General features: G+C 35.5%; 1 protein-coding gene across 2 annotated transcripts in view; it reads right to left on the bottom strand.

The window, feature by feature from the left end:
- Positions 1-26,287, bottom strand: part of ZC3H12C (zinc finger CCCH-type containing 12C) — a 63,537-nt gene that overhangs the window by 13,038 nt on the left and 24,212 nt on the right. For both annotated transcript variants that reach the window (XM_059929327.1, XM_059929328.1), the window contains exon 2: positions 16,880-17,628. In XM_059929327.1, coding sequence (XP_059785310.1) covers positions 16,880-17,628 — 749 coding nt within the window. The remainder of the gene's footprint in view (positions 1-16,879; positions 17,629-26,287) is intronic.

Raw genomic sequence — 26,287 nt, 5'->3', positions numbered from 1 at the left:
ATAAATGCAAACCTCAGAAACTGTTTATGTTCCATAGACCTGTCCTAATGGTCTGGGGCAAGATTAGAGGTGAAATCAGATGCACTGAAAGTTTCAGAGAAAGGGATAAGGGAAGGGGGAGTTTGAGGCACATTTTCTTGGAAAGAAGGGATACCTGATGGCCTCAACAATGCCCCAGCAAATGACACAGAGTGATGCTAGGTTTCATGGAAAATACTGAAATTTAAGCAGTCTTCTGGAAAAATATAAAAAATGATGGCTGGGGTTTCCCTGGTGGTGCAGTGGTTAAGAATCTGCCTGCCAATGCAAGTGACACGGGTTCGAGCCCTGGTTAGGGAAGATCCCACATGCTGCGGAGCAACTAAGCCCATGCGCCACAACTACTGAGCCTATGCTCTAGAGCCCGCGAGCCACATCTACTGAGCCCGTGTGCTACAACCACTGAAGCCCGAGAGCCCTAGAGCTCGTGCTCCACAAGAGAAGCCACTGCAATAAGAAACCTGCACACCACAACGAAGAGTAGCCCCCTCTCGCCACGACTACAGAAAGCCTGTGCACAGCAACGAAGACCGAACGCAGCCAAAAATAAATAAATAAAATAAATAAATTTATAAAAAATAAAAGATAAAAAAATGATGGCATTCTCTTGTGAGAATATATATACTAATTATTCCTAAATACAAAACTCAACTTGCTAAGACCCAAGTATATTTTTATTTTGCATTAATGCTTTGAGATCTAAATGTATTATGCTTTGCTAGTCATTATGACATTTGGTTTACTGAGACTTAAGAATTTAACTGCTTCTGGCTCTAAAGAGAGGACTGCATAAGCATATTCTTCCAGGTGACTTCACTTGGTAAAGACAACCATCACATTTTACTGTAGCAAGAGAAGATTCCATCTTCTAACTAAAGAACTTTCATAAACTGTGTGTAAACAGCAAACCACTTACAAACATGGGACAAAGATTCTACAGATGCTAACCCAGGTATTATACCATGTGCGACACTGACAACAGGTTGTTCCCATTATCCGCTCTTCCCCTCTGCCCACAGCCCTGCACACCCTTCCCACAAAACCTCCTAGGGTGAACACAAGCAAGAGGATAAGAGGCACCACATTGTGAATGGCAAATAGAACCATATCAACCGTTGATGGATCCACATCAATCTCTGATTTTGTTATTTGAGAAAAAATACCTCCCCGACATTTGTTTAAAAACCTGCAGTGAAGTTTTCTGTTATTTGCAGCTAAACACATCCTTAACTGCTACCTTACTCATACCATAAACCAACAGAAAACTCTATTAATATCATAAAAAAATATATTTTAAGGCAGAAACATTACCAGGGGTAAAAAGTTATTACATAATAGTAAAAAGGGAACAATTCACAAGGAAGCTATAATAATTGTGAACTCAGTGTAAGGCAAAAGATCACGGGATGACAAGAAGAAGTGAAGAAATCCACAATCATACTAATTGACAGGCGAAGCAGAAGACATTTAGTAAGAATACAGACAAGTGAATAATCGATTACAGGTGATCTAATGGACATATACAAAACCCTGAACAAAATTAAAGGGAAAACCTTTTCAAGAACACATGGAACAAGAACACATTGGCTATGCACTAGGCCACAGAACAGATTTCAACAGACATCAAGAATCTATCATACAATGTTCTTTGACAATATGTTATTAAAGATTAGTGTTGCTATACCAGTAAACCAATTTAAAATTTTAATTTTAAAAACGACGCCATTTGTAATAGTAACAAAAACGAAACAGATCTAAAGAAGAAAAGATATCAAGAGCTTTATAGAGAAAATGAAAATTGAAAACCTGTTTTAAAGGGAGTAAGAGAAGACCTAAATGAAAGGAACAATATACCATTTTCATGGATGGTAAGACTCAATGTATGAAGATGGCAATTCTCAAATTAATCTGTAAGTGTACTGAAATCCCAATAAAAATCCTGAAAGGGTTTTTTTATGGAACTTGAGAAACTGATCCTAAAATTAGTATGGAAAAATAAAAGGCCAAGGACAGTTAAGCAATTCTGAAGAACAAAAGAGGAGGAACTTCCCCACTAGCTATCAATACTTGTGCATAAAACTACAGAAATCCAATCGGTGTTTTACTGGCAAAAATTAAAAAACAGAAAAAATATAACAGACAAGTGAGCCTAAGATCTCTCTCTCTCACACATACACACATACACGTGTGTATAAATGATAAAAGTGTCATTACAGATAGATGAAAAGATGGATCATTTAATAAATGGTACTAGGAAAATTGATTATTTATGTGGAAAAAATAAAATTGTATTTTTACCTCATACCATACATAAAAATAAATTGTATATAGATCAAAGATTTAAATATGAAAATACTGTAAAACTTTTTAGAAGAAATTAAAGGAGACATTCATGTCAAGATAGGGGAATTCTTCTTAAAGAAGACACAATCATATACTATCAAGGAAAAGAATGATACATTTGAGCACATAAAACTTCTTTATGAAAAAGACTCCATAAAAAAGTAAAAATGCCATAGCCTAGAAGAAGGTATTTGCAATACATAGGACTGATAAAGACTAGTACTCATAATACATAAAGTACTCCTATACATTGAGAAGGGTAACCAGTTTTTTTTTTTTAAGGCAATAGATATGAACAGTGAATTCTCAAGAGAGGAAACCCAAATGACCAACAAACATATGAAAAGATGCTCAACAGTGAAGAAATGCAAATTAAGCTAAAGTGAGACACCACTTCACACCCATCGTACTGGAAAAAATAAAAGTCTGCAAACACCAGATGTTGCCAAGGATGTGTGAAAGTAGGAACTCATACATTACAGGTGGGAGTATAAATGGTATGACTATTCAGGAGAGCAATTTGGCAATACTTTATAAAGGTGAAGGCATGTTTTCTCTCAAACATAGTAATTCCACATCCAGGTAGAGTAAAACCCCACAGTAACTTGAAATCAGATTTAAAGCAATCAGCAGTTGGCCCAGCCTCAGATCTCACGTGGGGGCAGGCTAATGTCTTCTCCTCTATGGGTGGGACAGAAAGAAGCAGGCAAGTGGGGATGTGTAGGGTTGGTCCCTGGGTGTCCAATACTTCCCCAGCCAATCCTCTCCTGATCAGGCCAAACAAATGAATACCAACTAGGAAATCCCTGGAATGGTTGCTGCTGTCTTGGAAGTCCCTGCTAGCTGCCAAGGCCCAGAATCATCCCTAGTAACAGTAAAAGTCTGAGCAGACAACTTACCAGGTGGCTCCAAAGTGCAGGTGGGACTTACAGACGGGGAGAGGCTGGGGGAGACTGAACTTGACCTAACCTTAGGAGGCATGTTGAAGGATGTGACTAATCATATGTGCTGGTTACTATATAAGGGGCAAGGGTAGGAGGCTCTGATAAAGAATTATAAAAAGAGTAAGCCTGATAACAAAAATTATGAAAAACAGGATGTCAGAGTGAGCACAATGTAGCTACTGGTGCAAATTAACTGTCTGTTGAGTGTTTACTAAAAGAGTACGATGATGTTTACGAACTGTAGCTCTAATTCCATAAATAGAGAAGAAAACTCATTATAGTTCTGTAGTCACCTTACAGGCTGTATCTGCATGCATTTAGGGTTTTTTTTCCTCAGAAGTAAAAACAGCTAGTTCTATATTTATGAATTGGCATGTGTCCTGTGGGCCTCCATTTCTTTGGTATTTCAACAATTTGGCAACAAGGATGGTATACCTCAAGTGAGTCCTTCTGCTGGTGAATGTGTCAGAGGCTTTGGAGCCACCATTGATTAGGTTGGAGACCCTGGATGTTTGCTAAAAGTGTTCCTTTGACTACTTTGGCTCAGTGGGATTGGGTTCCCAGGGAAAATGCCGAGCTCTCACCGCTAATTCTGAGTTCCTGCTGAGCAAAATGGGTAATAGAGGCTTGAAGTTTGCGTGTGATTCAACACTGGCTTTAATGTAGAAAAATATAAGGAGCCTGCCAGCAGGTCTCTTTCTTAAAGGGCTTATTTTACTCTGTCATGTTGTGAATAGGCACGTTTATAAAAATCCTGCTTTGCAATGGCCAGAGGAAGGCTCATTTGAAGTAGACAAATTGGTATACTGACACAGATTTTTAGAAAAACCCTACTTAAAATAAAAGGATTATTGGTATCTCTGGATCTCAGGAAATAAACGAAAGAATGAACTGGACAGCCAGTAAGAATGAATTAAAAAAACTGAAGGAAGAGATTGAGAAACTGAAAGCACCTTTCTGTTTCTCCAGGTTCTCAACACTTCTCGGCTATTGTTCCTTCTACGCCTCTTCACCCTTCTTTGCCTTATCTGGGACCTAGAAAGAGGAGATGATGGCTTCTTGGACAGATGGTTCCCAAGGACTTCAGGATCCGGGGATAACTTCCCTTTGGAAGAGGGAGAATTGCCGGCCTTATTTGAATGTTCTGATATGGAGTCCACCTCCAAGACTCCCCCTACAGCACTCAACATGCAAAACATAGCTAGGGAAGCAGAAATGATTAAGAGGAAGGAGCAAGGAGTCTGAAAATCTGGATAAGAAAACTGTCTTAGAATGAAGGCATCAGGTGGGCAAATGGTTTCCCTGGTAACTTGGAGGGAAGGGGAAACAAAAGGAGTCAGGCTTTTAAATTGCAACATGAACCTGAAGCTATAGTGCCATACAAACCAACTTAGTTTTCATCTCAGTGTAGAGAAAATCAGCCTTCTCCCTTTGGAGCTACAGGGATTCAAATACCCTTTAGAAGTTATCCAGTACTGCTGGGTGGATCAGATGTGGTAAGGGTACCACATCCCTTTCCCCTAGCTGATATCCATCTTAAGAGTTATTTTCCAGTGCCCTGGAAAGATCTGCAAAAATGTGCCGAGGTTTTCTACAGCATGTTTTCAGTTTACAGCCCTGTGTGTGAGGCTGGACACCGACTTGTAACATCCAAGGAATGTGGCCTTGGATGAGTCTGCTTGACTAATGGAACAGGTGTGATGGGGCAAGTGGAGTGTCATGGCTTCAGGCACCTTCTGCAACAACTCTGGCTGCTCCTCAAACCTAGGACACCCATTGCGAGGCACTGCTGATGGCAGACTTTGCAGTCTTTCTGCAAAAGGTGGCCTGAGAGAAGCTGCAGGGCTGCTGCTGCATGAGTCTCCCAGCGATTTCCATCAGTGGTTCACCAAGGCATTTTCTAAATGAATGGGCATGGATACGGGGGTGGATCAGAATAGACTCTTAATCCTCTCCACTTCTGTGGTAGCCTTGTTGCAAGCACAAGTAAGAGAAAAGGCATCTGTCTGTCAAAAAATAGACAGTTTCTCAGGTATTGGCAACAGTAATCCAGTTTGGGGGAAAAAAATGGAGAAAGGTGAAGACAAAAAGAAACTCAAGATTGCAGTGTTACCTGCCTACTTATTCACACAGGGAGCAAATACTTTTCTGGGGCTACCAACAAATAAGATAGGACTTGCCGATGAAAAGTCAGTACGTTACTATTGTAAGAAGATAGGATGTTGGGAAAAGGAACGCAGCCAGAGACTGAGGAAGATACAAGGGATGCTACCTATGAAACTCTACCATCTCCATCAGAAGACACCCCCTCTCTGCTTGAAATCAGACAGGAAACAATTAGCAAATGGTGCAAACTAATGAGCAAAACTGACTTAATAGAGGAGCTTCAGAGCTGGGAATGGAAAAGCCTTATATATATTTCCTTTTCCTGCCTTAATATTTTCCTGTCCTTTCTTGTAGATACTGGAACCATGCATGTATTCTGCAATTTCTACTGACCTCTCTTGTTTCACCTACATCCAGAAAAACATATAAGTTGTGGGTATCTCTGGACAACCTTCTACCTGTTCTTTCTCATCTGAGATTCCTGAGCAAATAGGTCCTCTGTTGTAGGAACATGCCTCTCTTGTCCCTTAATGCTGTTCATCTGTTGGGAAGAGATCTCCTGTATAAACTAAGGGCTACCATATTCTGGACTCCAGGTAGAGGATTTTTGAAGCTCCTGGGAGACAAGCCCCCTGAGTTAGTGAATATGTGCTTATCTATACTGAGAGTAAATATGTGCTAGGGGTCTGCCATGCTATGGGCCAAATTTTGAATGAGAGGTTTTCTAATATCGCACAACTAATATGCCACATGCAAAACTAATTGCTGATTTATTAGTCATTGCAACTTCCCAAACAGATTTCTGTAATTCATTGTAGAGCTTATTCCAGACAATAAGATGAAATTAATTTGCAAGCTGTGAAAAGGGCTACTAAGGTCTGGACTGGGGTAACTGAAGCCCCATTTCTTCTATCCAGGGACTCCCACTCGGAGTTTCAGACATATGCACCTTCTAGTGAACTAGTAATTGGAAACTAAGGGGAGCTAAAATGAACACAAATTATCTTGACAAACATATTCTTCATAAGATTTTCACTATCATAACTTTATTATTCTGTAAATTCACTTTGTCTTGTATCTAATGGGATTATCTTTAATCTCGTCATATATACTACTGCAACAAATTTGAAAACCCCTCAGTTCTACTTTTCTGTCTTCAACAGAAGGGCAATTCCATAAGCACTCAAACTAATATGATATTTGCTAAATCTTATAAAAACATCATATATACTTCCCACTAGAGAACTGAAGTACACTTGCTTATTATGTGCCATTAAATTAGTCACCTGTGATGGTTACCAGATTACAAAGGTGTATTTTGTAATGCAGAGAAAAATTCAGGGAACCACACACTTTAATGTAGCTTGCCTTAATACAGGACCTAGAAGAGAGGGACAATGGGTGAACCATTCCATTTGCTGTGTCTAGGAAACATAATTTCATGTATTACACTTTGTTAAGTTATATATACACACATCATTAACTAGGTTAACCACAGGATAGAAAGGGTTATTTTAGAATTATAACTGTTATATTCCCGTGGTAGACAGGAGCAAATTGAAAAACATGGAGAAATCTAACAAGGGAATGAAGGCATCTATTAAAGGGGACTACTTCTTTTTAATTCTTTTCATGGCATTGAAAAAAAAAAAAAGAGAAATAAGGAGTCTTTTTCCAATTATCTTTTATTTCCTCAAATTTGATTTTGCTCTAGTTTGAGTATTTGCTTTGAATTAACATATTACTTATAATGCTTGCAAAGAACCTTGGAAATCATAGTTGATTTTTATTTTCTTATATTTATGTAATAAGTATATCCCTTATATGATCAAAGGAAAGCCATTCTTAAAAAGTTTTTCCATAACTCATCGAAAATCTAATTGTAACAATCATACCTAAATGGCATATTTAGTACTACTAATAGTAAATTAGCACTACTAATTATTATGACGGTATTAGTACTATTAATACTACTACTAGCATTACTACTAAATAGAGATGGCTTTTCATGAGTAGGCCAACACAGTGAAAATATCAGTGTCTGGAATTAGACATGAGTTTAAGTATTTTCTTTAGTACATTTCTGTGTGACCTTGGCAAGTTACTTATTTTCAACCTCAATCTTCTCATATTTAAAATGGAGATAATCCCGCCTACATGACAGGGTTGTGAGAACTGAACAAGGTAACATCCACAGAGCACTGAGCAGAGTGCCTGGCACATAGAAGACTTCAACAAATATTAGTGCCTTCACTTTCTCATGTCCCTTTGGTCCTAAGTTTTAGAAAATGGAAAAGAGCTTGCTTTGGAATGAAAATGAAACCAGTAAGTCTTTAATAGCTTTAATCTCACTACTGATGGTAAACTGTGATTTTTTAGATCAATGTGGTTGATATGTGGAGATCACTAAACAGTTTTAGTTTTTTAAAAAAAAAAACAAAAAGGGATCAAGGTATCAGGGGATTCAAAAAAACTATCCATCGCTTTTTTATAACCTTCGATATATCATCTTTTATTTAAATCAAAAACTTGACCTACAAGTTTGCTACACCCTTCACTGGAAGATTCAAGTATGATTATAAAACTTCTGTGACTTTAATGGGTCATTATATCAAACTGTGTATAATGATAAGGATACAAATTTGTCAGTGAAGTGCCTACAATGAACAGTATGAGTAAAATGTACCCTTTTAAACTAGAAAACCGTATTTGAATCTTTAGTACCAAAGTCCTTTAAGTTTAGATATAGTTAGCTTATATAATTATATTATATTAATATAATAATAATAGATATTTATCGAACACTAAATTATTAATACACCTAGGTGCTCTTCAAATACTTGATGACTTATTTTTTCAATTTTTAGGCCTGATTGTACATAAACCATGTTGTATACATGAAAATAGATTTTAATTTTAAAGAACTCTTTCAAATACTAATGCATTAGCAATGTTTAATGATTGTTAAGAAGAAATTCTCCTACATCTATACCATTTCCCTTAAGCAAGGAGACAGGAGTACAGCTGGATATCATCTTCAATATGGAAATAAGAGAATATTTTCCTTCCTATTATTGTAGTCTAATTAAATTTCATATTGTATTTAAGAATCTATAATTCCATGTGCTGACTCATGGGCATCTAGAACTTTTTCTTTTATATTGAAGGCTCATAACGAGTGATTTATGCCTATTTTGTCACTCTTATAGCTACCGAACTTTTAATCTCTGATCTCTTTCCCACTACACCAAGATCACTTTGAACCTAAACCTAGTGGTCAGGATGCAATATACCCAGAAAACTAAATCCCTTGTTACAGATAATTTAATCAGGTCTATCAAGTTGTGTTCCAAATAGAAATCCCAGAGGCCCTTCTAGGGAGCAATGAAGGGAATTTTTAAGTGGGAAACACAGCCCCCACTTATACCCTCCAATTCAAACGATACTATATTTTTGTTTGTTTTAAATACTGGGCTTCCTTTTAAGATTTGCAGGATTGTACCGCTTCAAAGGAAAATAAAAGTCTGAAAATTACTGATTTAGGACAATGAAAATTTCAACACCAAAATTACAGTGGAAGTCTTAACATGAAAGTTCATTATTACCCTCCAGTTGGTACAGACACAAGAGCAGTGTGGCCAAGAGAATTTTGAGAATGGGAAAGGATAAGGAAAAAGGAAAGTAGAAAGATGTCCTCACCTTATAAGGTCCATAATTTGAAGCCAAAATCAATAATAGGAAGCACATCTAGCTAATCTAGATCCAAGTGGGTCATTAGTCTAAAGATGCTGAACAGAACATACCTGTTAAGTAGATGTAATAATGTCTTCAATATTAAGACAGGTAGAAAACGTAAAACTCGAATCACTTTTTTCCTATTATAATTGGGTGACTTTTCCCATTTCTTACAATCACTAGTTAGGTGATTTATAATTAACTTTATTCATTATGTAATAGGATTATTAATGTTGTTATTTCCTAGGTTAGGGTTTAAATAAGCATATTTGAGATAACAGGAAAGTTTACTGACCATTGGTCTATGAAAATTCATGAATGATGACAGGTTGAAGTATATACTTAGGGTTATAAAGAGAAGCAGTAGAACAGAACTAACATCTGTCTGTGTCAGACTCCACACTGATATAATCAAACAACAGAAAAAACTAGTTCTGATTCTCTGATTCCTTTCATATTACCTAAGGATTTTCTTTAAAACAATAAGAGAAATGGGACCCTGCCAACTAACCTGTAAGTAGTACCTATGACGCTGACACTCATCTAGAGGGAAATCAAGCTGTCTTTTAATTGATGTTAAGCCCCCACTAAGTTGGAACTTAAAAAACATTTCACTGAGAGGTTACCCAATAGAAGTATAATGTGAACCACAAATATAATTTAAAATGACCTAGAATAGCACATTTTAAAAAGTAAAAAGTAGGTGAAATTAATTTTAGTAATATATTTCATTTAACTCAATGTATCAAAAATGATCATTTTTACACATATTCAGCATAAAAGTTGTTATATTTCACATATTTTTGTACTAAGTTTTCAAAATCTGGTATGTATTTTACATTTACAGAATACCTTAATTTGGATTAGACACATTTGAAAATCTCAACAGCCACATGTGGCCAGTGGTCACCGTACTGGGCCATGCAGATCTACTGCACATAATTTTGATACATTTTTGTTGAGAGCCAAAACCAGACTTGAATGAACCCTGGCAAGCTGTAGTCTCACACCTGTAATCTAAACCAAAAACTTGGACTAGATGTCCTGGAGGATTTTATTAACTGTGAGACAGGGCTGTACTAAAATGGTAAACAGGCAACAGGACAGCAAACGCATCAAACAATTGAAGGCAAGTTTTGGAGCCCAGGCAAGATGGTCTTCAATATTCTAATTCACACTGAAAAGAGTTCTCAAGTCCATACAACTTCACAAACCAGATTAGATACATAAAAGCCTTTGTACCTTCAAAAAGATTAATCTAGATAAATAAATCTTGTTTATACAGACTGCTAGGGCTTCCCTGGTGGCGCAGTGGTTGAGAATCTGCCTGCTAATGCAGGGGACACGGGTTCGAGCCCTGGTCTGGGAAGATCCCACATGCCGCAGAGCGACTAGGCCCGTGAGCCACAACTACTGAGCCTGCGCGTCTGGAGCCTGTGCTCCGCAACAAGAGAGGCCGCGATAGTGAGAGGCCCGCGCACCGCGATGAAGAGTGGCCCCCGCTTGCCGCAACTAGAGAAAGCCCTCACACAGAAACAAAGACCCAACACAGCCAAAAATAAAATAAATAAATAAATTAAAAAAAAAAATTAAATCCTATTTATACAGACTGCTAAATTTTGCTCATATTTTATAAATATATAGGCTTAGCCCACAATTCTTGATATAAAGAAAAGTTGTTACAACTTGCGCATTTTCCTGTTCATGTTCTGACACTATAATCTGACTATATCTGATTTCTGTTCAAACTTTAAGAAAATGACTTCAGTGATTTACCTGGAGTGCTTTTCTACACCCCAGTTAAGATTCAGATTTATACAACACCAGCTGGTTTCTAACACGAGTCTTTTTGAGGGGTAGATGGTTGCTTTATTTATGTACTCTCTGCCATTAGACTGGTATACAAAAGCAATATTCTTCTTTTCCCAGGAGTTGTCCACAATTTAACTTTTACATATATTTTCAAATATAAGTAGGTCTCCTTGTCTGCAGTCTTAGTGCTCAAATCCTTCTCTAAATTTCTCTACAGAGTGAACTTCCTTAAAGGTAAATGCGATACGCCACTCTTCCCTTGCTTAAATTCTTTTCATGGTTCCCCATCATTAACACAGAGGCAATACAAGCATGGATCCTATTGGTCAAAAGTGGTCCACCTGAGATTTTTAGCAAACAAAATATCTATCCTAATACTCTGCCCAAACATGCAGCAATAAGGCCTACCCACCAGTTAGCAGATTTTATCTAAAACCAAAAGCCTGGATTCACCGACCAAGAGAGAGGACTTGCAATGACAGGGGAGTCAGGGTGGGGAGGATCTCAATAGTTTGTTCATATCAAAAAGAGAAGGCTGGTGTGCCTAGCTTCCATCCCACGGAACTGGAGAATTTGTGCTACACATGGTGTAGAGGTAGTGATGAGGCTCTGGGTTTTCTCTTGTTCACCACTCTTATTTCACATATTTGGTAGAAGCTGAAGTAGAAATATGGAGATGTAATTTTAATGAAGTCAGGTGACTATGTCATGGAAGCATACTGAAGAAATCAAGGACTTCTAGGAATCCAAGAGTACCAACATCCAACTTACACTCCCATCCCTGACGGCTCACAAGATGGTACTTTGTTAATGGCAGAACAAGTCATCTGAACCTAAAACCATGGGTAAATTAAAACACTGGACTCTCTTAAGGAAAAATGAATTTAAACTATCGGATACATGTGGATAGAGAATCATTCTATACTCCATTGCTAAACTACCTCAGGTTTAAGAGAATCAGATTTTGAAGAATTGTAAAGCTACTTGGAGGAAATAAAAATCACAATATCATGAGAATTTCATTTCAGAAATATGATAAATATTACTTATGCTTTGTTTCTGTTTCTATATCTGGAGTATACATTTCACGGTATACTTATATTATGAAGTATCTGCCCTACTATGGAAAGAAGCCTATTTGCTGAATGACCAATTTGCTAAATTACTGAGAGGCTTTTTTTGTTTTTGCTTTTTTAAGCATTAAAATTAACTGTAGCTTTTTGTCAGTACTTGTTAGTTCAGTTCCACTAAATATAAATTTATTCTGTTTCATATTTCAAAAACCAAGTACTTTTGTGCAAAAGTTTAGGGCTTTATCTAAACTTATTAGTTTGCTGTTTTCTATTTTTGAATACTTATGCCCTCTTTGCTCCTATACCTCACATTGAAATAGCTATCACAAATTATGCTAGACTACGGTCTAGGTATTTGTCAATTTTGAATGAATTGCGTATTCACCAACTTACCCAGAACTTCTATCAATGTGGCACATTTTTAAGAGATATTAATAAGCTGAAAGTAGAAGCATGCTTCCTGCAAAGCAACACAGGATTCCTGCAATTTGGGCACCTATGCTGTATATTATGGTTATATGGCTTGTCCCTGGGCAATTTTGGCGTCACCCAGATCTAAGAGCCCAAGTCTTCTTTATGAAACCGTAGAAATCATTGAAAACAACTGATGATATAAACATAAAGAATTAAAATATACCTATAGATCATAGGATGGACTGCTAAACTGCTGTTTGTTAAGTGTTGAATAAAAAAACTGAAAAACTGGGACTTCCTTGGTGGCGCAGTGGTTAAGAATCTGCCTGCCAATGCAGGGGACACAGGTTCGATCCCTGGTCTGGAAAGATCCCACGTGCCGTGGAGCAACTAAGCCCATGCACCACAGCTACTGAGCCTGTGCTCTAGAGCCTGCGAGCCACAACTACGGAAGCCCGCATGCCTAGAGCCCATGCCCTGCAACAAGGAAAGCCACCACAGTGAGAAGCCCGTGTACTGCAACGAAGAGCAGCCCCCACTCACCGCAACTAGCAGCAACGAAGACCCAACACAGCCAAAAATAAAAATAAATTTATTAAAAAAAAATCTGAAAAACTAAGTTTTCATTACATTAGTTATTATGTTCTGGATTAAAATATAGAATCTAGCTCTTTAATGTAATAATAACTGTAATTTACTGAGCACCTACTACATGCCAGGCACTTGGTATTAATTATCTTTAATTCTAATAACAAGCCTGCAAGATGAGTTCCTCTTTTTACAGTCCTGAAAACTGAGATTGGAGAGTTTAAACAAGTTACTCAGAATCACAAAGGTAGTGTGTAGAAAATTAATTGTTTTTTAAAGTCCATTTTGGTAATTTTAATAAAATGCCTTTCTTTCCTACTTTTAATTTACATCTAAAGAATCATTTATATCAGTTCCACTGCTAGCATTTAAATGAAACTAAAATATATTCATCTTATATGTGGAATATATCTGCCTGAGAAATCAGAAAGGAAATAAAACAGTACTCTATTCTTAACTCATCCTCACATTTACCTATTATAATTTATTATGATGTATATAAATTTATTATATAATAGGTTTGCTAAAGTAACATGAGTAGGACATTAACTTAAAAAGTAAAAGCATGTTTGTTATATTTTATGCAACAGGAAATGGGTAAAATCTCTCTGCATTTTTGTTAAATTAAGATTTTGAATCTGAAGTAGATATGCATTTCTAAATGACTTTTATTACTTTATGTAGATCTCATAAGTGGCAGAATGTAAAAGTTTACTATACATTTCCATGAGTTCTGGCACTTTCAAAGTTATGGACGTGGTATGACATTTCATTGTAACTGACAGTATAATGCTGCTATAATAAAATTTCCTGTCAACTTGTTCTCTCCTGCAATGCCTGAAGCATCTCAGGTTACATGTCAGATTAAAACATATGAAGTGCATTGTACTGTCTTTATAGCAAAAGAAACAGAATGGGGCCAAAATAGCGTGGGGGTGGAAGTGTTTTCTAATTACATATAGTAGATTGTTTGAAATGCCTTAATTATGCCATTTATTTTTGTATCTCATCATGTGGGATAAGTAAAGTTTAGAGTTTTATGCAAATTTTCAGTTATCCAAGTACTTTTCAGTTGCCACTGGGAACTAGGTTTCAGTCATGTTTGTTGCTCCAACTGTGACATCATTTATCTAAATGATATCCATTAAAAAAATTCACTTCTATGGGCTCTAAGTTTTATAAGTCTGATGCTGTTTTTCCCCTCCAAGGTGTTCTTCTGACTACCCCAAAGTGTATTTACCTCCAATGCCAAATTCTCTATTTGTATTTTGATTGTCTCCTCCTTCAGAGAACTTTGCTTCAAAAATTAAACTCTCATATTATTGCTGTTGTGGAGACTTTTTCCCCATCCCCTCAGCTTATATAGTTCTGTTCTATATAAAACTAAAAATCCTTTCTCAACTCTTACTCCTCTTTCTTCCCTTCCTCTGTCAACTTTCGAGAATAACAGTCTAGCTCTATTCCTTCACTTCTTGACATCTTGTAACTGGGTTTCTATCTTTAACACCATATGGCATTCTTGAAGACAATGATTTCCTGGCTGTCATGTCCCTGGATCTTTTTTCAATTCTACCCACAGGATACTCTCTCCTTAAAGCCTCCGCTTCCTTGAGTTGATGGCATTTGTATGTCTCTTGGTTTTACTAGCACTAAACTTTTTTCTAAGACTGGTATTTTTCACACTACGCTTTCCTTGGGTCATCAGTTTCTTCTACCTCCTGACCTATTGATATCCACACTTTCCATGTTGAATGGTTCTTAACACTGGCTATGCATCAGAAATACCTTGGCGCTTTAAAAATACTATACAGTTATTTGGGCTCTACTATACCCCATTGAATCAGACTCTCCAAGAGTTGAGCCCTTTAAGAACCTCTCTGGTGCTTTTGGTATATGGCTATGGTTGTAGGTGTTTCTCCAGGACCTATTACCTTCCTTCATTACTCTCTTGCTTGGTAATTCCATGGTGTTTTGGCTTTACTCATTATCACTCTGCTAAGGTAACTCTTCACTAGTTCTGGATTATTACAAGAAAAAAAAAATCATTTCATAGCTAAATTTGGGAAAGATTAGACAACAGAGAGGTTATTTTACTGAAGGACTTCTCAAGGTTGTATGTACACTTCATACCTCTGTGACACTTAAGGCCCTTTTTACTCCCTTAGAAAGGGTTGTTTGCATTCAAATTTATCTCCTATCTCCTGTAGTCCAGTTTAAATATCATGGCCAGATTATCAATTTAAGGCACAGCTCTACTCTTGACATTACCCTCCTCAAAAATCTTCAGTTACCTTTGGATTGGAGCCAAGTTTAAATTCTCTAGCTTGGCACTGAAGGCCTTGGAAGATCTGGCTTGAACATTTTCAGTTTGTTTTTACCTTTCATTATGATGAAAAGTGTATAGACTTTGAAGTCAGACATATTTGGGTTTGAATTATGTTTTACCTTGGACAAGTAATTTAAATACTGCAAATCTCATTTGCTTATAAATGAAAGAAAGATAACCTTTCCATCAGGTGGAAGCAGTATTATTTCGAGGATTACAAGTTGGTCCTTCTCATACTCTATGCAGAAATGCTGCTATCACCTAAAAAACAGTGGTTCTCAAATTTTAGTAGGCATCATTATTAGTGGGGGTATTTGTTACAAAAGGAGATGGCTGGGCTACACCTTGATCTAGACTTGGTAGGTCTGTGTGTGGACTTGGTAGGTTTCTAGAACTATACTGTCTAATATGTAGCCACAAGCTACATGTGGCTATTAAGCACTTGTAGTATGGCTAGTCTGAATTGCGATGTGCTATAAGTGTAAGATATCTGATTTTAAGACTTAATATGAAAGAAATAATGCAAAAATATCTCATTAACAATTTTCTTATTGAACACACATCGAAATAATATTTTGGCTATATTAACCTAAATAAAATATATTATTCATATTATCACTTGTTTCTTTTAATTTTTTAATGTAGGTACCAGAAAATTTTAAATGACGTATGTGCCTCACATTACATTTCCATTGAACAGCACTGCTCTAGAATGTACACTAGTTAGAACAAGTTCCCCAGATGATTCTTTGATAGCTATCCTCAGGTCACCTTGAGAAACGATATATGAAATGTTAAGCTTTCTGAAAGAAGAACTGATGCCTTTCCATATCCTTATATTCCCACAGTATTCTGAACATTGTGGGCAGTTAACTATATACTAATTGAATTTAGATGCACTTTACGTTTTTAGCCATCAAAATCCATAAAAAAAATTTCTCTGAAAGCTTTGCTTTTGTTTTTTTCCCCCAGTTCCTAAAAAATTATTTTTGAATTACATTTCTTAAATGGAACAAAAAACCCTCTGAAATTATGGCTTTGATTTGTTCCTGAAATCAATAAAAATAATTTTCTCAAAGAACTGGGATTTTATCTTATGGTTATTTGACTTTGTATAGAAATAGGCCATTTATCTCTCTAGGTTCCAAAGTTATTCGATATGATCATACTCAAGCTCTTCAATTAAAACTAATGTTTAACACTATACTGGGAATATATGCTAATTTTTATACCATAGTAATTTACCAGATGAGGGGGGAAAAAAAAAGACATAACTAGGGAAAAGGAGGTCTTTTATTTAGGGACAAATGAGGTAAGAGTGGTTGACGGCTCTGGAAGTAGAGAGAGAACTAAGAGAGACACAATTAGAAATATGGGAGCTAATGTTGGGATGCAGAACAACCTTGACGTTAATGACTGTTAGAAAAGAAACAGTCACAAAATTAGAAATATGTTTTAAAGATTGTTTGGTAATAATGAGTGAAGATTTCCCCACTTACCTCATCGCCACATTGCTGCCATCGATAACTATTGGTCTCAGATTTTCCCCATCGTCTGTTACAATCTCTTGCATCGGAGATTCAGACCGCTGAGATTCCAGGGAAGACGTTTCCCTCATTATACTGTTAATTGTACTAACTGTTTGTTCGGCCTCACTTTTATTTCCAAGTTTGACAAGTTCTCCCAAAATATCATTGATTAAAGCATCGGTACCAAGTTTGTTTAGCACAAGCTGAACCTGTTCTTCAGAATAACCTAACTTCAGTGCAAACTCCAGTTTTGTTTGGTACTCTCGCATCACATCCGGGGGTTTCCTCACGTCCCTGGTTGGCTGAGACTCTTCAGGTTTAAAGTCTTGCAAAATTTCACTGCGTTTGAGTACATGAGGCTCTAAACATGGAGACCTACATAGTTGTCTGTGAGTCTTGGTTAATAAGCATGGCTCTACTGAAATGCTACTCAATTGTTCTGACTCATTATCAGAATTTGTGCTTTCTTCAGAGTCACCAGAGCTCGCATTCTCTTCAGACACCTCCTTTTCTTCCTTCCCGGAATTAACTTTATCCATTGTTGGTTTTTCTACCATTGACCAAGGTACAGATGTACTTAAATGTGGGTCAGTGCTCTCCACATAAAGGTGGCCTAGGTCATGCCCCAGATGATCCTTCAAGCCCATGAAGCTGTTATGTGTACTTGACTCCACTTTGCTGTTTTTTCTGTATTCTCGAATGCAAAGCACCCTGTATTCCTAGAGAAAAATGTAAAATATTTAGAATTTCATATCTACTGAATGATATTTCAGTATCATTTCTATTTCAATAAAGAAGTTGGGAGAGAATTACCAAACTATTGAATATCAACTTTGTTTTGTCTACATCCTCTCATCCCTTATAACACCCTTCCAAGATACTATCATGTCCTGTTTTTCAGATGACGAAGTTTGGAATTAGAAAAATTAAGTATTCCCTCCAAGGCAACAAAGTAAATAAGTAGTGGAACTGGATTTTTTACCCAGTTTTGTCTGACTCCGAAACCCATGCTTTCCCCACTATATCATGATGCTTCTCAATCCTGATGGAAGAGATTTTCCCACAGTTAGAAAGGCCTATGTTTCGATAGTGACACACAGAATATTATAAAAAAGCCTGTTTTAGATGTGCTATGACAGGTTATGTACATTTTTTCTAAAATAATTCACAAAAATTTGCAAAAATTCTTTTAAAGAGAAAGCCATATGAAAAGGAAAACATTACCTTATTATAATTTAAAAGTTATTGTTAATTTGGATCAAGCGTAACAACAATCTAAAGACTTTCAAAAACGATTTAGAGTACTACTGTGATGAAAGAGCACGCATTCTACAACAGCCAACAAGGAATGAAATAATTACAAAGTGACTTATATTCCACTTAAGAGATGAATAGTTTTGCCCTAATAATCTTTATTTTGTAAATCCTGAACACAGTAACAGAATACAACACTGTGCTACCCTTATTAAGTACCAGGGACTACAGTCTATTTCATTCCAGGGGAAAAAGCTCTTATTCTATGCACATTTATAGAAAGCATAGGAATGAAATATTCCTATAATTATATTTGCTGCTAAATAAAATTAGCAGCAAATAATTAAGTACACTGAATAAATGTTATCTTAATTTCTTGAATTTTATGGCAGAAAATACTTCTGTATTATATTAGATAATTAGCTAATTATTATCTGCATTTGGTTAAAAAGTCATCTTTTATTCTACTTTCCCCCTACAGGAATGCTTTTACTGTTTAAAATGCTTTGGCTGTTTTACTGTTTTCCTAAAAGTCTACTGGGAATAATTGTTATTTCTCTACCAGGACCAGGTTAGCAAAATAAAATTATTTTCTCTTGTGCTTCATTGTAAGGACTATATGCACATCAGTAGTTTACTTATTAAGGCAATTCCAGTGTTCTACCCATGGATAACATCAGTAAGCCAGTGGTAGCTGAATATGACACTGTCATAGAACACCTATTTAAATAACCTAAAAAAGTAAATTGGAAAAACATTTTATTCGACAGCTCCTCAACATCTTATTTACACTAGAAAGGAGCTATTATATAAATGTTAAGAGAAAATGCTAAGTGATTTTCTGAGAAGTTTCACATTTGAATGCATTAGAGTGAACTTATTAGAGAGTGCAGTATTTCTATACAATGAAATAAATTGTATTAACTATGGTAAATAAGAGAGAAGAGCCCATGGAATCTTTAGCTTGAAAACAGTACACTTAAAATTCCTTCAGTGTAGAACTCCTACACACTTCTACAGGAGTTTCTTCAGTTTTATCCCTTGAGAAGACAGATAAATTTAACATCATTGTTCTACTAATATAGCATTCATTAGTTTTAAAGAAACATCACACTCTCTTGGCTCCTGACTGCACAACTGATAAAAAGAAATTTTCCTTGGGAGACCTCTATATCCATCTGCTCCATTATGAAGCTGTAACCATTTCAGTTTTTTTCTGTTAATATGGATATGCATGAGCCCAATTATTAGAATTAAAGGAAGCAATTTTGAAAGCAAATCTTAATACTCAGTGATTTATTAACTACTGTAATATACTGACACCATAATGCAAGCAACAAATCACAACAGCATCCTAATAAAGGGATACAGTTAAAAAGAAAAATCTGCACTGTGGCCTTGGTAGAGCTCCCACCAAAAGTATCTTAAACAAGGAAAACCTATTGGAAGCTGGGCTGCTTGGCAACCAGAGCTGGTTGCTAAGCGGTACTCTTTTAACGTGCCATCATGAATGCTAGCACAGTAAAAGAATAATTTGGTATGAACAAAAGCCTATAAAAGAGACTGGGACTTAAGTGCGCCTGGTTTACCCTCTGAGAACAATGCAGCTGCCAAACCAATCTGGAAGCTCCGACATCATTGTTCTGTAAACCCCACAATCTGCTCTGACTGCAGGAAGTGTATTTAACGGGCAACATTTTTGATCTCCCCTGAAAAGTTTGGATTTTGCATAAGTGCTGTTGTGAGATAATTTTTCAAGATAATGACTCACTGACCAAATCCCTGAATTGAACTAAGAAATATTATTTTAATATTGAGCTGTAGTGTTTTTCTTCTGGACTGTTTTAAACAAGATTAATACTTTATGAAAAACAGAGCCGGTGGGGAACATTAGAATGAAATGTTATGTTTAAAGAATAGTGAATTCTTAACTTTCACATTTTTCAAAGAAGCAAAACCAGATATTATAAAGTTTTTAAACTGAAAATTATCCACCCTAAAAACGTATTGGTTGGTCAAAAAGTTCGTTCAGTTAGTGAATACGCTGTTCAATAAAGTTCTTCATGAACATGAGAAATGTCTGCTATTTTTACCTAAAACTGAACAAACTTTTTGGCCAACCCAACATTTAAATCTTTCGGTATCACTTTCAGTCTAATATTAAAAAAGTGTTGGTGACACTATGTAAATCTGCTTTGCTATGTAATTTTATTATATGGCTATAATGATTAAATAGGGAGAAAAATGGGATTATCCATTGTTTGCTTTTTATAATATTAAACTAGATAAAAGTCATTTGTATTCAAATGTATTTAGTGAATACCACACACCTTGAACTTGTGATAATTCATATAATTTATATATACTATTTAAATATAATGTTTCCAAGTGAGCTAACATGATTTTTAATATTAGGTGTAAGTGTAAGCTTGATTTACACTACTTTAAAAAATGTACACCTAATTTTGTTAGGCAAAATAACTTTTAAAATATTTTGGTTGAACTTTTTTTTCACACTGACAGGCCTCTCTTCATCTTCCAGATTTCACTGGATAACTTTCTTTGAGGTAGCCAATGTCATCTTGTACTAAACAAGCAGTTAAATAATTTTTAGTTCCTATAAACCAACAGATTATAAGGACAAATAAGTTCAATTACCAGGCCTATAAGCTGCATATATTTTCCCCATTACATAATATAAATTTGAAATAACTTATTTTTATTGACTCAAATGGTAAAGATTTGGTTTTTAAAACTTTAATCTCTAAAATGCTTCCTTATTCACTGGTAATTAGTAAAAGATCACCCTTCACATATATACAATGGAATATTACTCAGCCATAAAAAGAAACAAAACTGAGTTATTTGTAGTGAGGTGGATGGACCTAGAGTCTGTCATACAGAGTGAAGTAAGTCAGAAGGAGAAAAACAAATACTGTATGCTAACACATATATATGGTATCTAAAAAAAAAAAAAAAAAAAATTGATCATGAAGAACCTAGGGGCAGGATGGGAATAAAGATGCAGACCTACTAGAGAACGGACTTGAGGACACCAGGAGGGGTAAGGGTAAGCTGGGACAAAGTGAGAGAGTGGCATGGACATATTTACACTACCAAATGTAAAACCGATAGCTAATGGGAAGCAGCCGCATAGCAGAGGGAGATCAGCTCCATGCTTTGTGACCACCTAGAGGGGTGGGATAGGGAGGGTGGGAGGGAGGGAGACGCAAGAGGGAAGAGATATGGGGATATATGTATATGTATAGCTGATTCACTTTGTTATAAAGCAGAAACTAACACACCATTGTAAAGCAATTATACTCCAATAAAGATGTTAAAAAAAAAAGATTTCCCTGAATTAATATGGCACTAAAAAAAAAAAATTGTCAATATTTTGAAATCATTCAACAAAAAATTAAATTTAAAAGCTGACAAAAGTCTTAAGATATAAAAGCTGACAAAAATATCTTCATAGGCTGCAGTACTCCGTAATGTAATGTGTAAAACTTAACAAGGAATTATTATATCTTAGAACAAAGAATGGTATGTGATCTTTATTTTTGTTCAGTGCCTTAAAAATGATCAACATAAAAAAAATGATCAATATTACTTTGAAAATGATTAGCAAAGACTACAATAACAACACAAAATTTACTATTACATGCAAGGGAGAAAACACTTTTCTCCTTAAATTTTTAAATTAGACTTTTAAGTTTTGCTTAAATTTTTAAATTAGACTTTTAAGTTTTGCCATTTACTGAAATGCAAACGTATATAAATAATCTTTAAATTAATCAACTATTAACAAGAGTAATTTTCCTCATTTCATGAAGCAGCCTAGACAAAGTTTCACACACAAAGTAGGTCAATGTTTATATTCCCATAGTTATCAAAAAACTCCAAGAATACGGCTTAACTTTTAGGTTATCAGAGACCTATTATAATTGGCCTTTGCACTATATTCATGAACACAAAAGGTACTGAGCAAACATATATTGGTCTGAAAACAGATTTCTGCACTTAAAGAGCTTTAGATTTCCTCCAAATATTGTACTAGAAACTAAAACAATTTTTCTTGTTGAAGGCCTAATAAGTTAAAAATCACATAATACTATATGTTGAAAAAGAACTAAAATGTCATGCTATAGATGACATTTATAGATGATAAAGTGTAACCCATTATTTTAATTGCCAAAAGGAAGCTTTATACTAGCTGAAAGCAGATTTTATGATATAAAAGCTATTTACTAGAAATTTGTTGCATACACAAACATTTCCCCATTTAGTGAGCTTTTCTGAAAGTTCTCATTAGATAACTTAGATAATCCTTCATCTCAAATCCAGTAAAAAATTTTTTTATATTCTAAAAAGCATCATATTAATCAAGAATATTAGACCATAAACTTGTTAAATCAATTTGTTTGTTTGTAACATCAAGTTAACAATGCCATAAAGTGGGTTCTGATTGTTATCCAAATGGTAATAGTATGAGAACAATGAAAATAAAATAATGAATATGTAATAAATACCTACTGCCGTAGTTTCTGTGTATTTAATTACCACTGTATTTTAGTGAGTGCTGTTGTCTGCATCCCTCTAGCTAACAAAAGAAGGATGTCCCTTTGAACAGATTGGTTAATGCTCTGGGGCAACAGATGTCTACTGGAACTGCAGGAGACCAGCAACTGGTGGCCTGCCCATCTTCTGAAAACTTTCAATAGACTTATGCATATGTTCACACAATAGGGCATGTGGTAGAAATGAAAACCTCTTTTTAACCCTTTATGCTCTTTCTTTTCCTCCCAACTGATAGATGAAAGTCTTTGTCTCCTCCCTTCCCCATTACAGATCTCTTGAAAGCAACAGTTCTTCAAGTGACATCTTCAATCTAATATCTGAAACTAATGCAAGCAAAAAAAAAAAAAAAAAGGTGGGAGAGAAGAAATTGGAAACTATACATGAGTACTGAAACTGCTGACAATGCAATTGAATACTTAATCATCATAATTAAAACAAGCTGAAACATCTAATAGCAATCCATCTCCCCAAGCTAGATTTTTAAGACAATGGAAAAATCTATTAAATCTTACTATCATTTTACAGCACCTAGGTCTGACAGTGACACCTTAAGAAACCTAAGAATGTGACAAGAAGATAAAATCTAAATTCATTGTTTATCAAAATATCAGAACACGCTATAACTTATCTTTAAGTACAAACGATTACATGACATGCCTAATGCCTTGTGAATGTTTATGAAACTGTAATTATTTATATAACTCCAGAATATAAAAATGTAAAACATCTGCTTCACAGACATATTTTACAGAAAGAATTTAATTTTCTGGTATTTCGGCACTATGTAATAATTTGTAGGCTTTCATTTGAGGTGCATTCTATCCTTAACAGAGTTCAAATTAATATCCTGAATACTTAGCAAAGTTTAACTTCCAAAGCATTAAGTAGCACATATACTCACGTTCGCGGGAAAATACAAAGACATTGGTTTCTGTAGCAGCTTCAGCAGTAACTCCTTAACACAATTTTAGCTGCAGACTTCCAGGCAAGCAAGAAGAACAATGAATGGGTGAACAGATGGAATGGCAATGTCTTTGCTTAACCTATTACCGAGTGGAATAACAACCAATCATAGGCCAGAAAGCTCACAATTAGTCGGCCAGGCAGATGCAAGCCAACCTCAGCACCCTGCGTCAGGTTCGCAGGTTTCTAAGATAAGCAAGTTGATGTCATTCTCGGGTCTGCCCCGGGCAGCATGTGTATTAACGAGGGGTGTGCGGCAACAATAGGCCATACAAAGCTGTAGCAGGCAGCTGCTCTTTGAGAGCAGAGCCATTAGGCAGCAGGCTGCCAACAAGGAACACCTGGTTTGGGCAGACCAGCTTTTCCTCCTCGGTTTTAAACAAAACAAAGAAACCAATTATATTTTAAAGTAGTAAAAGTTGCATGTTTCCAAAAAGTCAAGGCTATCCTCTAGTCTATTAGCTTTTTGTTTCTGAGAAATAAAGAAAACGAGGTGTGTCAAAGTAGCAATTAACTACTGCAGCAATCCCTTTTCTTTAACAAATGATCTACTGGCGAAATGAGAGAGATTATAGCAAAGCTACTTCCCTGGAAATACTGGGAAATATAAAATATTTGTAAGTATTGGTTCATTTGTGGCAAGAGAATAAAACAAACAAAAAAAGAGATGATGAAAATAAGATTGCAAAAGAAAAAGGTTTAAGAGCGTACAAACAGAACTGATTTTTTAAAGTTCATAAGATAAAACAAGTTTGGCCAACTTTGTGCCAAATGAGTCATCTAAACTTAATATTTAGACAAAACGACTTAACTTCAACCTAAAATCACCAGAACGACCCACTTTATTTATGTCAAATAACTGTAAAATTATTTTATTATGGATACTAGTTAATCATGTAATTAAATAAAAGCAAAATCGTTCATTATGTTTTAACATACAGCATGATGTTATTTGTTATATTTGTATTTCATAAAATTTGTAAGATGTAATACTCAAATTTCAGTTCAGGAACAGGTTAACTTTACAAAGAAGAAACATTGTAATATTTTTAAAGGATATGAGTATACAAAAATCAGCTCTGTCAGTGAGGAAGCTTGTCACCCCTGACTTATTTCAAAGTTCCAGACTACAGTATTTATAATATTATGGACTACTTGCTTTTGAGAGCTGCATAAATTGTATCTTGAGTGACCTCTGATTATGGAAATTCAATCAAAATTTAAACACCATCAGGTGTTGTGAGACTATTTCCTTACTAAAGAAAAAGGCAATCTGAAGTGGTTCTACTACCTACTTATGTGATGTAGAACACACACACACACACACACACACACACACACACAGGTCTCCCCTTTTCATTCCAGTGCAAATTAAAAGAGTGAAGGAAAAAGCTCCTCTTAAAATACAATTTTCTGAGATAGGCTGATTTATGCAGAGCCTGGGCTTTCCCATTATATAATCAAGTACCCTAAAGGTATAAAATTTGGTTAAAGCACCCCAAACAATCTCAAACAATCTCAATCAGTCTCTTTTCTCACACACAAAAACAGAGGCTACTTGCATGTAGGACCATGTGACAATACTTGGAAAAAAAGTTAATATTGGTTGGGACTCTTGGGCATGTCCTTATTGTGCCCAGTCAAATGTAAATGAGAGGTACTCTATTTACAAAATAAGAGAGAAATCTACTCTAAATGGTTAAAATTTTTCAGTTACCTCACCGAAAACATTCCTTATGCCTACTAAAAGCCTAAAAATTATTGCTGTTTCCAGAAAGAAAACTAAAATACAAAGTATGGTATTTGTAGATCACCATTTGTCTATAGATATTTTTCCTCAAAAAGAGCTTAATAGTCCATGAAAGTATGTTATTCCAAAAACGTTAGAAAATTTAAAAATCTGTGAAAGTATTTTTAAACTAAATGTAATTATTAGATTCTGAATGCCAAACTAATTCCTAAAGGAAGAACTATTCTTTTTCTGTCAAGGGTTACAGTAATGTTTTTGCAATAGTTACACCCATAGCCTAATTCCATAAGCCCACAAAAGATCAAGATAAAGCATTTCTAATATTATAGTTTATTGCAAAGTATAATGTGAATTACATAGAGTTCAAATTTTATGTCTTGAGTAAGCATATGAACATCACAGAAATCAAGACATATATTCATGCAAAGTAGTTACAACTAAAACCTAATAAAACTTAAGCTATGTACTGACTAGAGATAGCGAGGTCAATATTTATGAATTTACATTAAAATCTTTTCCTTTTTGTATATAAAAAAGACACTCTTTAGTATGAATAGACAGTCCCTCTTTCCCTTGGGCTTTCTTTCTTCTTTTTACCCCTTTGCTACTATAGTTACTACTTTATAGCTTTAATTCAGGAGGAGGAGGAATCTTCTCACTAATTCCTGCCACTGTGAACACAAAGAATGAGAGAAAACTACCCAAGAGCTCAGCAGGAAGCCTGATCCCTAGCACTGGATTAAGCTTTTTTGCAAACAGCAAATAAAGGCAGTGATCTGAAAAAGCTAATCAGATCCTGCTGTGGTATTTAGACTATCTTGGTTGCTAGT

This window comes from Balaenoptera ricei, chromosome 8, assembly GCF_028023285.1.
Source record: "Balaenoptera ricei isolate mBalRic1 chromosome 8, mBalRic1.hap2, whole genome shotgun sequence".
NCBI classification, from domain to species: domain Eukaryota; kingdom Metazoa; phylum Chordata; class Mammalia; order Artiodactyla; family Balaenopteridae; genus Balaenoptera; species Balaenoptera ricei.
Note: the sequence above shows the minus strand (reverse complement) of the source record. Positions and strands in the feature narration are given on the sequence as shown.